Consider the following 13,553-nt stretch of genomic DNA (forward strand, 5'->3'; position numbering starts at 1 on the left):
AGGTTCAGTAGTGGAATGAGGTGGTGGGTTTTAATTGAGTGTAGGGTTGAAACTGCAGAGAAGTACCTGGGTGTATGAGATTTTACTGCAGCAGAGTTAATAGGGTGGGGATTTTTATGAAATAGTGGTATATAGGTGTAGGCCTAGTGGCCGGTGCAATTAATTATTTTAGGAACAGGAATAATGAAGAGAATTTAATGTAGGTAGGCCGTGACTGGCCTCTTCACTTTAGCACAGTAGTTGGCGGTGTATGCACCTTTAGTTGGATGCGACCGGGCCAACCCAATCACCAAGAAGAAGGGATCATAGCCTTCACCTGATTAGTCTGTCATGGAAAGAGCAGGTGTTCCTAATGTTTTGTACACTCAGTGTATACCGGGGATGACATATCTGTTGCGCTAGGCCAGGGCATACCTGTAGGTTGACCTAGGAACATCATACCGGAAAGTGTTCAAAACTGTCGTCAGCCAAATGGGAATCTGTCCCCTGTTATTGACATCTACTTTTCTCCTCCCCTGTCTTTACCTGTGGGACGGCCAACAAGCTCAACTCAAATGCCACATCCACTGCTCTCGTCATCGCTCACCGCCATATTGGATAAAATACCAGTGGACGGTGGGGTGGGGTGGGGTGGGGTGGGGAGAATGGAGGCTGAGGGAAACACTGAAATATTGCTTATGTCGCTAAATTGGTTGTGGTATAGTTGTCATTTACCAGAGATTTAAAAAAAAAAAATAATAATAATAATCAAAAATAATAATAATTGGGAGTCCGTAGCTGTATGTATCGGAGGGGGGACATTTAAAGTGGTTTTCAAAAATCACGGCAGGGTAGTGAGAGACCGAGTCGAGCTGGGTGTTTTTTTTTCTTCCCCTTCGTTGCTTGTTGGAACTTGTAGACATGACTTCCCTGATACAGCGGAGCTCGGGCCTAGTGCAGAGACGGACCGAGGCCTCTCGTACGGCTGCCGCCGGCAAGGACCGAGGGTCCGGGGATGACGACTTCGAGACCCGCCGCCGCTGCAGCGGGGAAGAACAAGAGGAACAGGACAAAGGAGACTCCAAAGAAACTCGACTCACTTTGATGGAAGAAGTACTACTCTTGGGATTAAAGGACCGCGAGGTATAATTGTGTATTTATTTTGTAACTAAAACTATATTTAGCTGGTTAGGTAACGTTAATTCAAAGACGTCAAAATAACACGTACTAATAGGCGATAGCTAACGTTAACTCGATAGATTTAGTCAATATAATTATTGCTAGTTAACTGTGCAGTGAACTAGCTATTATTAACGATTTACCTAATTGAGTTAGATGTATATGGACTTGCTGGCTACATTGACAAGGGTTTTAGATAGGTTGTTTAGCGCCAAAAAGAGACTTTGATGATCAAGGTTTTGGAAGCATAAGAAACTTTCATAATATTAGCGATAATAAAATATATTAAAAAAAATGAATAAAACCTAGATGTTAACCTGATACCTTTTTAAAGATACACACGGCGAGGCATGGCTTCATTTCACCACGCCCCCGTGTAAGGTACAGCTAATCGGGTACTCTCATTGTAATTACCCTTATTTTTTGGCGGTATCCTAAACAGACTATTGTTTCTATAAACGTTTTCAATAGTCCCAAGTGTCATTATAAACACACATGGGCTGTCACAACAAGAACTTATTTGCATGATAGTTAATTCTGCCACTCGGGATGTTGTTACTCGACCTGCTGACATTGACAGTGAATATAGTAAAGCTGTCGCAGCATATCTACGTCACGGTTTGTTTACCCCCCTAGATTTTTTTTTTTTTTGCCAGTAAACTGAAGTTAGTTAGCTGGCTAGCTGGCTTGCGAGAGAAGTTAATATCGATATTTTTCGCCATTCTTAGATATGTCTCGTTACTACTTCCAGTCTTCGCTAACCTTGAACCTTGTAGGTATTTAGACAAGTTTATTTGTTGTTGACTTGCCCTCTGTCTGTCCGCCCGTATGTATGTTCTTTCTTTCTCTCTTTCTTTCAACTTCCTGGAGACCAACTGTGCAGACAACCCTACCAAATGGCATAAGTAGCCTATGGCGATATCTACACCTACATAGTGGAATCTCCAGGGTTGTATAAATATCCAAATGCAGAAGAATATTGTAGCTGTTATTTAGACAGATACATCTCACTAGTCCTTACTACAAACTAACTAGCAAGCTTTATGCAAAACACATAGCTAGTTAGATACAAACAAGTGCTTGCCACTTACTGGTGATGAAGTGCTTCGAACACACAATGTATCGTGAAACCGGAGACCACAGATTATCAGCAATGTCGTGTAATAGCCTGAAATTATGAGGTTCTTCTAACCGGTTCCTCTGGCTGGTAATGAGGTTCTTCTAACTGGGTTCTTGGGCAGGTAATGAGGTTCTTCTAACCGGGTCCTTGGGCAGGTAATGAGGTTCTTCTAACCGGGTCCTTGGGCTGGTAATGAGGTTCTTCTAACCGGGTCCTTTGGCAGGTAATGAGGTTCTTCTAACTGGGTCCTTGGGCAGTTAATGAGGTTCTTCTAACCGGGTCCTTGGGCAGGTAATGAGGTTCTTCTAACCGGGTCCTTGGGCTGGTAATGAGGTTCTTCTAACCGGGTCCTTTGGCAGGTAATGAGGTTCTTCTAACTGGGTCCTTGGGCAGTTAATGAGGTTCTTCTAACCGGGTCCTTGGGCAGTTGATTAGGTTCTTCTTAGGGCTGGCTCTGACTACATGTGTGGGTATGGATATGCAGACCTGTGAGCCCCCATCAAAGTTGCCCAACTTGCTCTAATTTGAATGCTTGTTCTGGTCTCCTGTTGTCATTGTTTTAGTCAGGATATGTTTCTCATTATTTCCAGGTTTCCATGGCTTCTAAAGTCCGGATCTAAGAAATACTTTCAGTGGAGATTCTCCATTGAGCATATATTTTATATATTTTAGTTCTGGACGAGGCTTAATTTGTGCCCTGGAAATGCTTCAGGCTTGATGCTCTGGGTATGAGATTCACTGGAGCAAATGCATTTCCATCTGAATATAATAAATCACAGAGTGTGGCAGAAATGAGTGACATCTCTCGCTGTAACTAGCTGAGGCGGCTCTGCTGTGAAAGAGAAGTGTCGTGATGCATATTTCAAAGTTACACCCCCCACCCCCCCCCAATGCTGCACTGAACTGAACTCCATCCTATACTAGGAAACATGTCTTATTCAGCAACTGTCATATAATTGTGTCTCTGACTGTAGCTGAGCCCACACACTGCAGTAGAGCACGGTAAAGATCTGAACCAGAGGCTTAATGCATTGAGAGGTGACAGTCCATTAGTCCAACAGCTTTGGATGCAGGTCTCATCTCGCCAGTGAAGTACTGGTGTGGTGCGACTCTTGTTTCCTTAACTAGGTGTGTTGACCTGAAGACATCCCACTAGTCTAACAGGCAGCATGAGATGGACACATCCCACTAGTCTAACAGGCAGCATGAGATGGACACATCCCACTAGTCTAACATGAACTGAACACAGTCCACTAGTCTAACATGAACTGAACACAGTCCACTAGTCTAACATGAGATGAACATAGCCCACTAGTCTAACATGAGATGAACACATCCCACTAGTCTAACAGGCAGCATGAGATGGACACATCCCGCTAGTCTAACATGAGATGGACACATCCCACTAGTCTAACATGATGGACACAGCCCACTAGTCTAACATGATGGACACAGCCCACTAGTCTAACATGATGGACACAGCCTACTAGTCTAACATGATGGACACAGCCCACTAGTCTAACATGATGGACACAGCCCACTAGTCTAACATGATGGACACAGCCCACTAGTCTAACATGATGGACACATCCCACTAGTCTAACATGAGATGGACACCGCCCACTTGTCTAACAGGCAGCATGAGATGGACACATCCCACTAGTCTAACATAAGATGGACACAGCCCACTTGTCTAACAGGCAGCATGAGATGGACACATCCCACTAGTCTAACATGATGGACACAGCCCACTAGTCTAACATGATGGACACAGCCCACTAGTCTAACATGATGGACACAGCCCACTAGTCTAACATGATGGACACAGCCCACTAGTCTAACATGAGATGGACACATCCCACTAGTCTAACATGAGATGGACACAGCCCACTTGTCTAACAGGCAGCATGAGATGGACACATCCCACTAGTCTAACATGATGGACACAGCCCACTAGTCTAACATGATGGACACAGCCCACTAGTCTAACATGAGATGGACACATCCCACTAGTCTAACAGGCAGCATGAGATGGACACATCCCACTAGTCTAACATGAGATGGACACATCCCACTTGTCTAACAGGCAGCATGAGATGGACACATCCCACTAGTCTAACATGAGATGAACACATCCCACTAGTCTAACATGAGATGAACACATCCCACTAGTCTAACATGAGATGGACACAGCCCACTAGTCTGACATGAGATGGACACAGTCTGCTAGTCTAACATGAGATGAACACATCCCGCTAGTCTAACATGAGATGAACACATCCCGCTAGTCTAACATGAGATGAACACATCCCGCTAGTCTAACAGGCAGCATGAGATGGACACATCCCACTAGTCTAACATGAGCTGAACACAGTCCACTAGTCTAACATGAGATGAACACATCCCACTAGTCTAACATGAGATGAACACATCCCACTAGTCTAACATGAGATGAACACATCCCACTAGTCTAACATGAGATGAACACATCCCACTAGTCTAACATGAGATGAACACAGCCCACTAGTCTAACATGAGATGGACACAGCCCACTAGTCTAACATGAGATGGACACAGTCCGCTAGTCTAACATGAGATGAACACAGCCCACTAGTCTAACATGAGATGAACACAGCCCACTCTTACTCCATTCAGACCCCCCCTCTGAATTCTCCAGTCCCCCGACACAGAGGGAGGGAATGGTAACCAGCTGTCTTTGCTGGGTATCGGTGGCGGTGTCGACCATCTTGTTTTTCCTTAATGACATGAGATGAACACATCCCACTAGTCTAACATGAGATGAACACATCCCACTAGTCTAACATGAGATGAACACATCCCACTAGTCTAACATGAGATGAACACAGCCCATTAGTCTAACATGAGATGGACACAGCCCACTAGTCTAACATGAGATGGACACAGTCTGCTAGTCTAACATGAGATGAACACATCCCGCTAGTCTAACAGGCAGCATGAGATGGACACATCCCACTAGTCTAACATGAGCTGAACACAGTCCACTAGTCTAACATGAGATGAACACATCCCACTAGTCTAACATGAGATGAACACATCCCACTAGTCTAACATGAGATGAACACATCCCACTAGTCTAACATGAGCTGAACACAGTCCACTAGTCTAACATGAGATGAACACAGCCCACTCTTACTCCATTCAGACCCCCCCTCTGAATTCTCCAGTCCCCGACACAGAGGGAGGGAATGGTAACCAGCTGTCTTTGCTGGGTATCGGTGGCGGTGTCGACCATCTTGTTTTTCCTTAATGACAGAGTAGTCTTAGATGATGTTGATGCTGGGTTTCCCTGAGTTCCGCCCCAAGCCGAGCCCAATGGGCTCCCTAGTTTGATGTTGAATTGAAACCATGTGGCTGTCGGGGAAGCAAGAAGTAAATCATCAGTAAATCTAAAAGTATGTAGAATCATTCTCCTGTTTCAGGAAAATGGATGGATATGAGAACTAGTCAGCTAGCACTGAAGGACTTTCTCAGACAAGCATCTTCTTATTTTTTGTTGTTTACCCCTTTTTCTCCCCAATTTCGTGGTATCCAATTGTTTTAGTAGCTACTATCTTGTCTCATCGCTACAACTCCCGTACGGGCTCGGGAGAGACGAAGGTTGAAAGTCGTACGTCCGTACAACACAACCAAGCCGCATTGCTTCTTTAACACAGCGCGCATCCAACCCGGAAGCCAGCCGCACCAATGTGTCAGAGGAAACACCGTGCACCTGGCAACCTTGGTTAGCCTAGTGGTTAGAGGCAGGTAGCCTAGTGGTTAGAGGCAGGTAGCCTAGTGGTTAGAGGCAGGTAGCCTAGTGGTTAGAGGCAGGTAGCCTAGTGGTTAGAGGCAGGTAGCCTAGTGGTTAGAGGCAGGTAGCCTAGTGGTTAGAGTGTAGAGGCGGCAGGTAGCCTAGTGGTTAGAGCGTTGGACTAGTAACCCGAAAGGTTGCAAGTTCATATCCCCGAGCTGAGGTCGTTCTTCCCCTGAACAGGCAGTTAACCCACTGTTCCTAGGCCATCATTGAAAATAATAATTTGTTCTTAACTGACTTGCCTGGTTAAATAAAGGTAAAATAACATGTAAAAAATGTAATCCGGGGCATCATGATCCCAGTAAGCTATTGGGGAATGATTGATAAACGTATACATAAATACCTTTTGAATGGCAAACATCCAAATGGTGGACTTACCGAATGTTAGTAGGTATTATACCTGCAGTCTTTCCAGGCACTCCCGTTTAGATCATGGTTTGGTCCGTCTACTTCAGTCTCTTAGAACTATTGAGCAAGGACTTGTTTCCTATTAGACTGCAGGATGTTATTTTCTGGTATATCTAGTAAGAAATGTATTGTAATTTTATCCTATTATTTCTAATACAATAGAGAATTTTATGAAGGTTGAGAAGTGTAACTGGAAATGACATCTCCGTACCTCTCTGTGGCATAGCAAGGCTGTTACTTCAGGAAATTACATCTCCGTACCTCTCTGTGGCATAGCAAGGCTGTTACTTCAGGAAATTAAGCTTTTGAGTCTAGTTTGCCTGGTTCGCAAAATCGGTCAATCTAGGAGATACAGTGGGGAAAAATGTATTTAGTCAGCCACCAATTGTGCAAGTTCTCCCACTTAAAAAGATGAGAGAGGCCTGTAATTTTCATCTTAGGTACACTTCAACTATGACAGACAAAATGAGAAGGAAAAAAGTCCAGAAAATCACATTGTAGGATTTTTAATGAATTTATTTGTAAATTATGGTGGAAAATAAGTATTTGGTCAATAACAAAAGTTTATCTCAATACTTTGTTATATACCCTTTGTTAAATACTTTTTTTGCCCCACTGTATATTTGCTATGTCCCTGATCAGTTTGTTGAAAACACAACAAAAAATAACATTCAATATAAAACCCAACACCTGTCAATACACACAGCTGGACTTACCCTGCCGCCTCTTTCTCCCACTGTGCTATTTACAAACAAAAAACACGTGACTGGCTCAACTGTTCAGGAGAACGACAGTAAGCTTCATAATGTGACTGGCTCAACTGTTCTGGAGAACGACATAATATGACTGGCTCAACTGTTCTGGAGAACGACAGTAAGCTTCATAATGTGACTGGCTCCACTGTTCTGGAGAACGACAGTAAGCTTCATAATGTGACTGGCTCAACTGTTCTGGAGAACGACAGTAAGCTTCATAATGTGACTGGCTCAACTGTTCTGGAGAACGACAGTAAGCTTCATAATGTGACTGGCTCAACTGTTCTGGAGAACGACAGTAAGCTTCATAATGTGACTGGCTCAACTGTTCTGGAGAACGACAGTAAGCTTCATAATGTGACTGGCTCAACTGTTCTGGAGAACGACAGTAAGCTTCATAATGTGACTGGCTCCACTGTTCTGGAGAACGACAGTAAGCTTCATAATGTGACTGGCTCCACTGTTCTGGAGAACGACAGTAAGCTTCATAATGTGACTGGCTCCACTGTTCTGGAGAACGACAGTAAGCTTCATAATGTGACTGGCTCCACTGTTCTGGAGAACGACAGTAAGCTTCATAATGTGACTGGCTCCACTGTTCTGGAGAACGACAGTAAGCTTCATAATGTGACTGGCTCCACTGTTCTGGAGAACGACAGTAAGCTTCATAATGTGACTGGCTCCACTGTTCTGGAGAACGACAGTAAGCTTCATAATGTGACTGGCTCCACTGTTCTGGAGAACGACAGTAAGCTTCATAATGTGACTGGCTCCACTGTTCTGGAGAACGACAGTAAGCTTCATAATGTGACTGGCTCAACTGTTCTGGAGAACGACAGTAAGCTTCATAATGTGACTGGCTCAACTGTTCTGGAGAACGACAGTAAGCTTCATAATGTGACTGGCTCCACTGTTCTGGAGAACGACAGTAAGCTTCATAATGTGACTGGCTCAACTGTTCTGGAGAACGACAGTAAGCTTCATAATGTGACTGGCTCAACTGTTCTGGTGAACGACAGTAAGCTTCATAATGTGACTGGCTCAACTGTTCTGGTGAACGACAGTAATCTTCATAATGTGACTGGCTCAACTGTTCTGGAGAACGACAGTAAGCTTCATAATGTGACTGGCTCAACTGTTCTGGAGAACGACAGTAAGCTTCATAATGTGACTGGCTCAACTGTTCTGGAGAACGTCAGTAAGCTTCATAATGTGACTGGCTCAACTGTTCTGGAGAACGACAGTAAGCTTCATAATGTGACTGGCTCAACTGTTCTGGAGAACGACAGTAAGCTTCATAATGTGACTGGCTCAACTGTTCTGGAGAACGACAGTAAGCTTCATAATGTGACTGGCTCAACTGTTCTGGAGAACGACAGTAAGCTTCATAATGTGACTGGCTCAACTGTTCTGGAGAACGACAGTAAGCTTCATAATGTGACTGGCTCAACTGTTCTGGTGAACGACAGTAAGCTTCATAATGTGACTGGCTCAACTGTTCTGGAGAACGACAGTAAGCTTCATAATGTGACTGGCTCAACTGTTCTGGAGAACGACAGTAAGCTTCATAATGTGACTGGCTCAACTGTTCTGGAGAACGACAGTAAGCTTCATAATGTGACTGGCTCAACTGTTCTGGAGAACGACAGTAAGCTTCATAATGTGACTGGCTCAACTGTTCTGGTGAACGACAGTAAGCTTCATAATGTGACTGGCTCAACTGTTCTGGAGAACGACAGTAAGCTTCATAATGTGACTGGCTCAACTGTTCTGGAGAACGACAGTAAGCTTCATAATGTGACTGGCTCAACTGTTCTGGAGAACGACAGTAAGCTTCATAATGTGACTGGCTCAACTGTTCTGGTGAACGACAGTAAGCTTCATAATGTGACTGGCTCAACTGTTCTGGAGAACGACAGTAAGCTTCATAATGTGACTGGCTCAACTGTTCTGGAGAACGACAGTAAGCTTCATAATGTGACTGGCTCAACTGTTCTGGAGAACGACAGTAAGCTTCATAATGTGACTGGCTCAACTGTTCTGGAGAACGACAGTAAGCTTCATAATGTGACTGGCTCAACTGTTCTGGTGAACGACAGTAAGCTTCATAATGTGACTGGCTCAACTGTTCTGGAGAACGACAGTAAGCTTCATAATGTGACTGGCTCAACTGTTCTGGAGAACGACAGTAAGCTTCATAATGTGACTGGCTCAACTGTTCTGGAGAACGACAGTAAGCCTCATAACGTGACAGGTGAAATGAAGATCTTTATCTCCTAACCTATTGCACAAGTGGACTGCAGGTATTCACTTAAAAAGTAGCTACAAATATTAAAATATTTTGGAAAAAACGACTAAGAAATTGTTTCAGCAGTATTGGAAAAACCAGCCCATGGCTATTTCCTAATACCCCTGTATACGGTATATGTTCGTGTAACAGTATAACTTTAGACCGTCCCCTCGCCCCTACCCGGGCGCGAACCAGGGACCCTCTGCACACATCAACAACAGTCACCCACGAAGCATCGTTACCCATCGCTCCACAAAAGCCGTGGCCCTTGCAGAGCAAAGGGGAACTACTACTTCAAGGTCTCAGAGCAAGTGACGTCACCGATTGAAACACTATTTAGCGCGAACCAATGCTAACTAAGCTAGCCGTTTCACATCCGTTACATTCGGATCAGGAAGGGGACACTAATTGAACCAACCGTGTAGCGACTGTGCTCCCTGTCCGCTTGTCTTTGCGACAGGGTTACAGGTCCTCCTCCAGAATATAGCTCGTGTATGTAGCTAGTAGAGCCCGGCTGCTAAACCGAGACCGTACCAACAATTTATCAAGGACATTGTTACTGATATCGATAATCAGGGTAAGTAGCCTATACTAGAGAAATATGACGTTTTGAAATTAAACGTCTGCCAATATTGCTAACAAGTACAACTTTTAATATTTACAACTTTCAAAATAGTAGTTTTAATGGTATGGTAATAAACAAAGGTATTCTAACCGGTTTCACATTAATGTTAGATACATATAGGTCTATTTATCGTTAGGATAATTCAATCTATTTATCGTTAGGATAATTCAATCTATTTATCGTTAGGATAATTCAATCTATTTATCGTTAGGATAATACAATCTATTTATCGTTATCGTTAGGATAATACAATCTATTTATCGTTATCATTAGGATAATACAATCTATTTATCGTTATCGTTAGGATAATTCAATCTATTTATCTTGATGTGGATGTTTTTTGACCATATCGCCCAGTTCTACCCTGTAGTTACTACGCTCTGTTCTCTCTCTGAGGGGTACACATCATTCATCAGGGCTCTGTGGCTGCATGCTCACACACACACACTCATCCCTGTCCTCCTCTCTCAGGGCTACACGTCGTTCTGGAACGACTGCATCTCATCGGGGCTCTGTGGCTGCATGCTCACACACACACACTCATCCCTGTCCTTCTCTCTCAGGGCTACACGTCATTCTGGAACGACTGCATCTTGTCGGGGCTCTGTGGCTGCATGCTCACACACACACTCATCCCTGTCCTCCTCTCTCAGGGCTACACGTCGTTCTGGAACGACTGCATCTCGTCGGGGCTGCGTGGCTGCATGCTCATCGAGCTGGCCATCAGAGGACGACTACAGCTGGAGACCTGTGGCGTGAGGAGGAAAAGCCTGCTCGCCAGGAAGGTAAGGGATCCTGACCAACCGGCTGCTCTATGTTTGTGACTGTGTATGTTCACTAACCAATGCGGTGTGTGTGTGTGTGTGTTGCCAGCGAGGTGTTGCACATCCTTATCTATAGTCGGATTACATGACATTTACAACACTCCTGTGTTGCGAAAAACAAAATAAAGCCACCTTATGCTGGATGAGGTAAGGGAAATAAAGGACATTATGCTGGATGAGGTAAGGGAAATAAAGGACATTATGCTGGATGAGGTAAGGGAAATAAAGCCACATTATGCTGCCACGTTATGCTCTGTTACCAGTTGATTGACAACTTTACCACTGGTACAAGAGTAGAATCCTATTTTTAAACATTACATAGAAATGTAAACGGTTCTGGTTCTGGTTCTGATGCATGGGCTCTCGTGTTGTTACCATACTAGAATTTTTACTTCGATACCAAAACAAACCAAAAAGGTATATTAGCCAAAGTCACAAACTCAGCTAATGCTCTGTTTAATTGTTGGGCATCTTTGAGTTCAGTATCATTACATCTGAAAATAATTTATGTCCATTTTTGTTGTTGTTGAGAAACAGCCTTGTATGCATTAATTTAATCAATTACGCAATCATGCTATGAATTTAACTTTGTTTTTTTACCAATCTAACTACAAAACAACATAATGGTAATAATTCATTTCAATGGTAAATCAAGATGTAGCCTGGTTGTATTTACAATACAGGTGAATGCATATTATTCAATAGGAGTGTGTGCCTCTGTGACCGATTTTGAAATGGCTAGCTAGTTAGCGGTGGTGTGCGCTAATAGCATTTCAATCGGTGGCTTTTGTGTCGCGATGGGTAACGATGCTTCGAGGGTGGCTGTTGTCGATGTGTGCAGAGGTTCCCTGGTTCGAGCCCAGGTTGGGGCGAGGAACGGAAGCTATACTGTTACACATTCTGTTCTGTACACTGTTCTGTATACTTCCGGCCCTTCTTTGGACACTGTGTTAACAACCCTCCAGGCAAGCTTCAATGCCATACAACTCTCCTTCCGTGGCCTCCAATTGCTCTTAAATACAAGTAAAACTAAATGCATGCTCTTCAACCGATCGCTACCTGCACCTACCCGCCTGTCCAACATCACTACTCTGGACGGCTCTGACTTAGAATACGTGGACAACTACAAATACTTAGGTGTCTGGTTAGACTGTAAACTCTCCTTCCAGACCCATATCAAACATCTCCAATCCAAAGTTAAATCTAGAATTGGCTTCCTATTTCGCAACAAAACATCCTTCACTCATGCTGCCAAACATACCCTTGTAAAACTGACCATCCTACCAATCCTCGACTTTGGCGATGTCATTTACAAAATAGCCTCCAATACCCTACTCAACAAATTGGATGCAGTCTATCACAGTGCAATCCGTTTTATCACCAAAGCCCCATATACTACCCACCATTGCGACCTGTACGCTCTCGTTGGCTGGCCCTCGCTTCATACTCGTCGCCAAACCCACTGGCTCCATGTCATCTACAAGACCCTGCTAGGTAAAGTCCCCCCTTATCTCAGCTCGCTGGTCACCATAGCATCTCCCACCTGTAGCACACGCTCCAGCAGGTATATCTCTCTAGTCACCCCCAAAACCAATTCTTTCTTTGGCCGCCTCTCCTTCCAGTTCTCTGCTGCCAATGACTGGAACGAACTACAAAAATCTCTGAAACTGGAAACACTTATCTCCCTCACTAGCTTTAAGCACCAACTGTCAGAGCAGCTCACAGATTACTGCACCTGTACATAGCCCACCTATAATTTAGCCCAAACAACTACCTCTTTCCCAACTGTATTTAATTTTTATTTATTTATTTATTTTGCTCCTTTGCACCCCATTATTTTTTATTTCTACTTTGCACATTCTTCCATTGCAAAACTACCATTCCAGTATTTTACTTGCTATATTGTATTTACTTTGCCATCATGGCCTTTTTTGCCTTTACCTCCCTTCTCACCTCATTTGCTCACATTGTATATAGACTTGTTTATACTGTATTATTGACTGTATGTTTGTTTTACTCCATGTGTAACTCTGTGTCGTTTTATCTGTCGAACTGCTTTGCTTTATCTTGGCCAGGTCGCAATTGTAAATGAGAACTTGTTCTCAACTTGCCTACCTGGTTAAATAAAGGTGTTCTCAACTGGCCTACCTGGTTAAATAAAGGTGTTCTCAACTGGCCTACCTGGTTAAATAAAGGTGTTCTCAACTGGCCTACCTGGTTAAATAAAGGTGTTCTCAACTGGCCTACCTGGTTAAATAAAGGTGTTCTCAACTAGCCTACCTGGTTAAATAAAGGTGTTCTCAACTGGCCTACCTGGTTAAATAAAGGTGTTCTCAACTGGCCTACCTGGTTAAATAAAGGTGAAATAAAAAAATAAAAAATTGCTGAAAGTCTGTCAATTTGTTTTCTGTAAAATAGTTGTATCTGGTCAAACACAATCTTTCCCCAAAACTTTATGAACGGTTGTTGATAGGCAGATTGGTCGGGTATTTGAGCCAGTGAAGAGGGCTTTACTCTTCTTAAGTAGGGAAATAACTT

At 43.6% G+C, this 13,553-nt stretch overlaps 1 protein-coding gene across 1 annotated transcript in view; it reads left to right on the forward strand.

Moving 5' to 3' along the window:
- The first annotated feature begins 632 nt into the window (after positions 1-632).
- The window catches only part of LOC109885530 (Golgi phosphoprotein 3), a 29,546-nt gene continuing 16,625 nt past the window's right edge, over positions 633-13,553 (forward strand). Inside the window, exons 1-2 of the mRNA XM_031829567.1 lie at positions 633-1,122; positions 10,845-10,976. Coding sequence (XP_031685427.1) covers positions 901-1,122; positions 10,845-10,976 — 354 coding nt within the window. The 5' untranslated portion in view covers positions 633-900. The remainder of the gene's footprint in view (positions 1,123-10,844; positions 10,977-13,553) is intronic.

Source organism: Oncorhynchus kisutch, linkage group LG8 (genome assembly GCF_002021735.2).
Source record: "Oncorhynchus kisutch isolate 150728-3 linkage group LG8, Okis_V2, whole genome shotgun sequence".
NCBI lineage: Eukaryota > Metazoa > Chordata > Actinopteri > Salmoniformes > Salmonidae > Oncorhynchus > Oncorhynchus kisutch.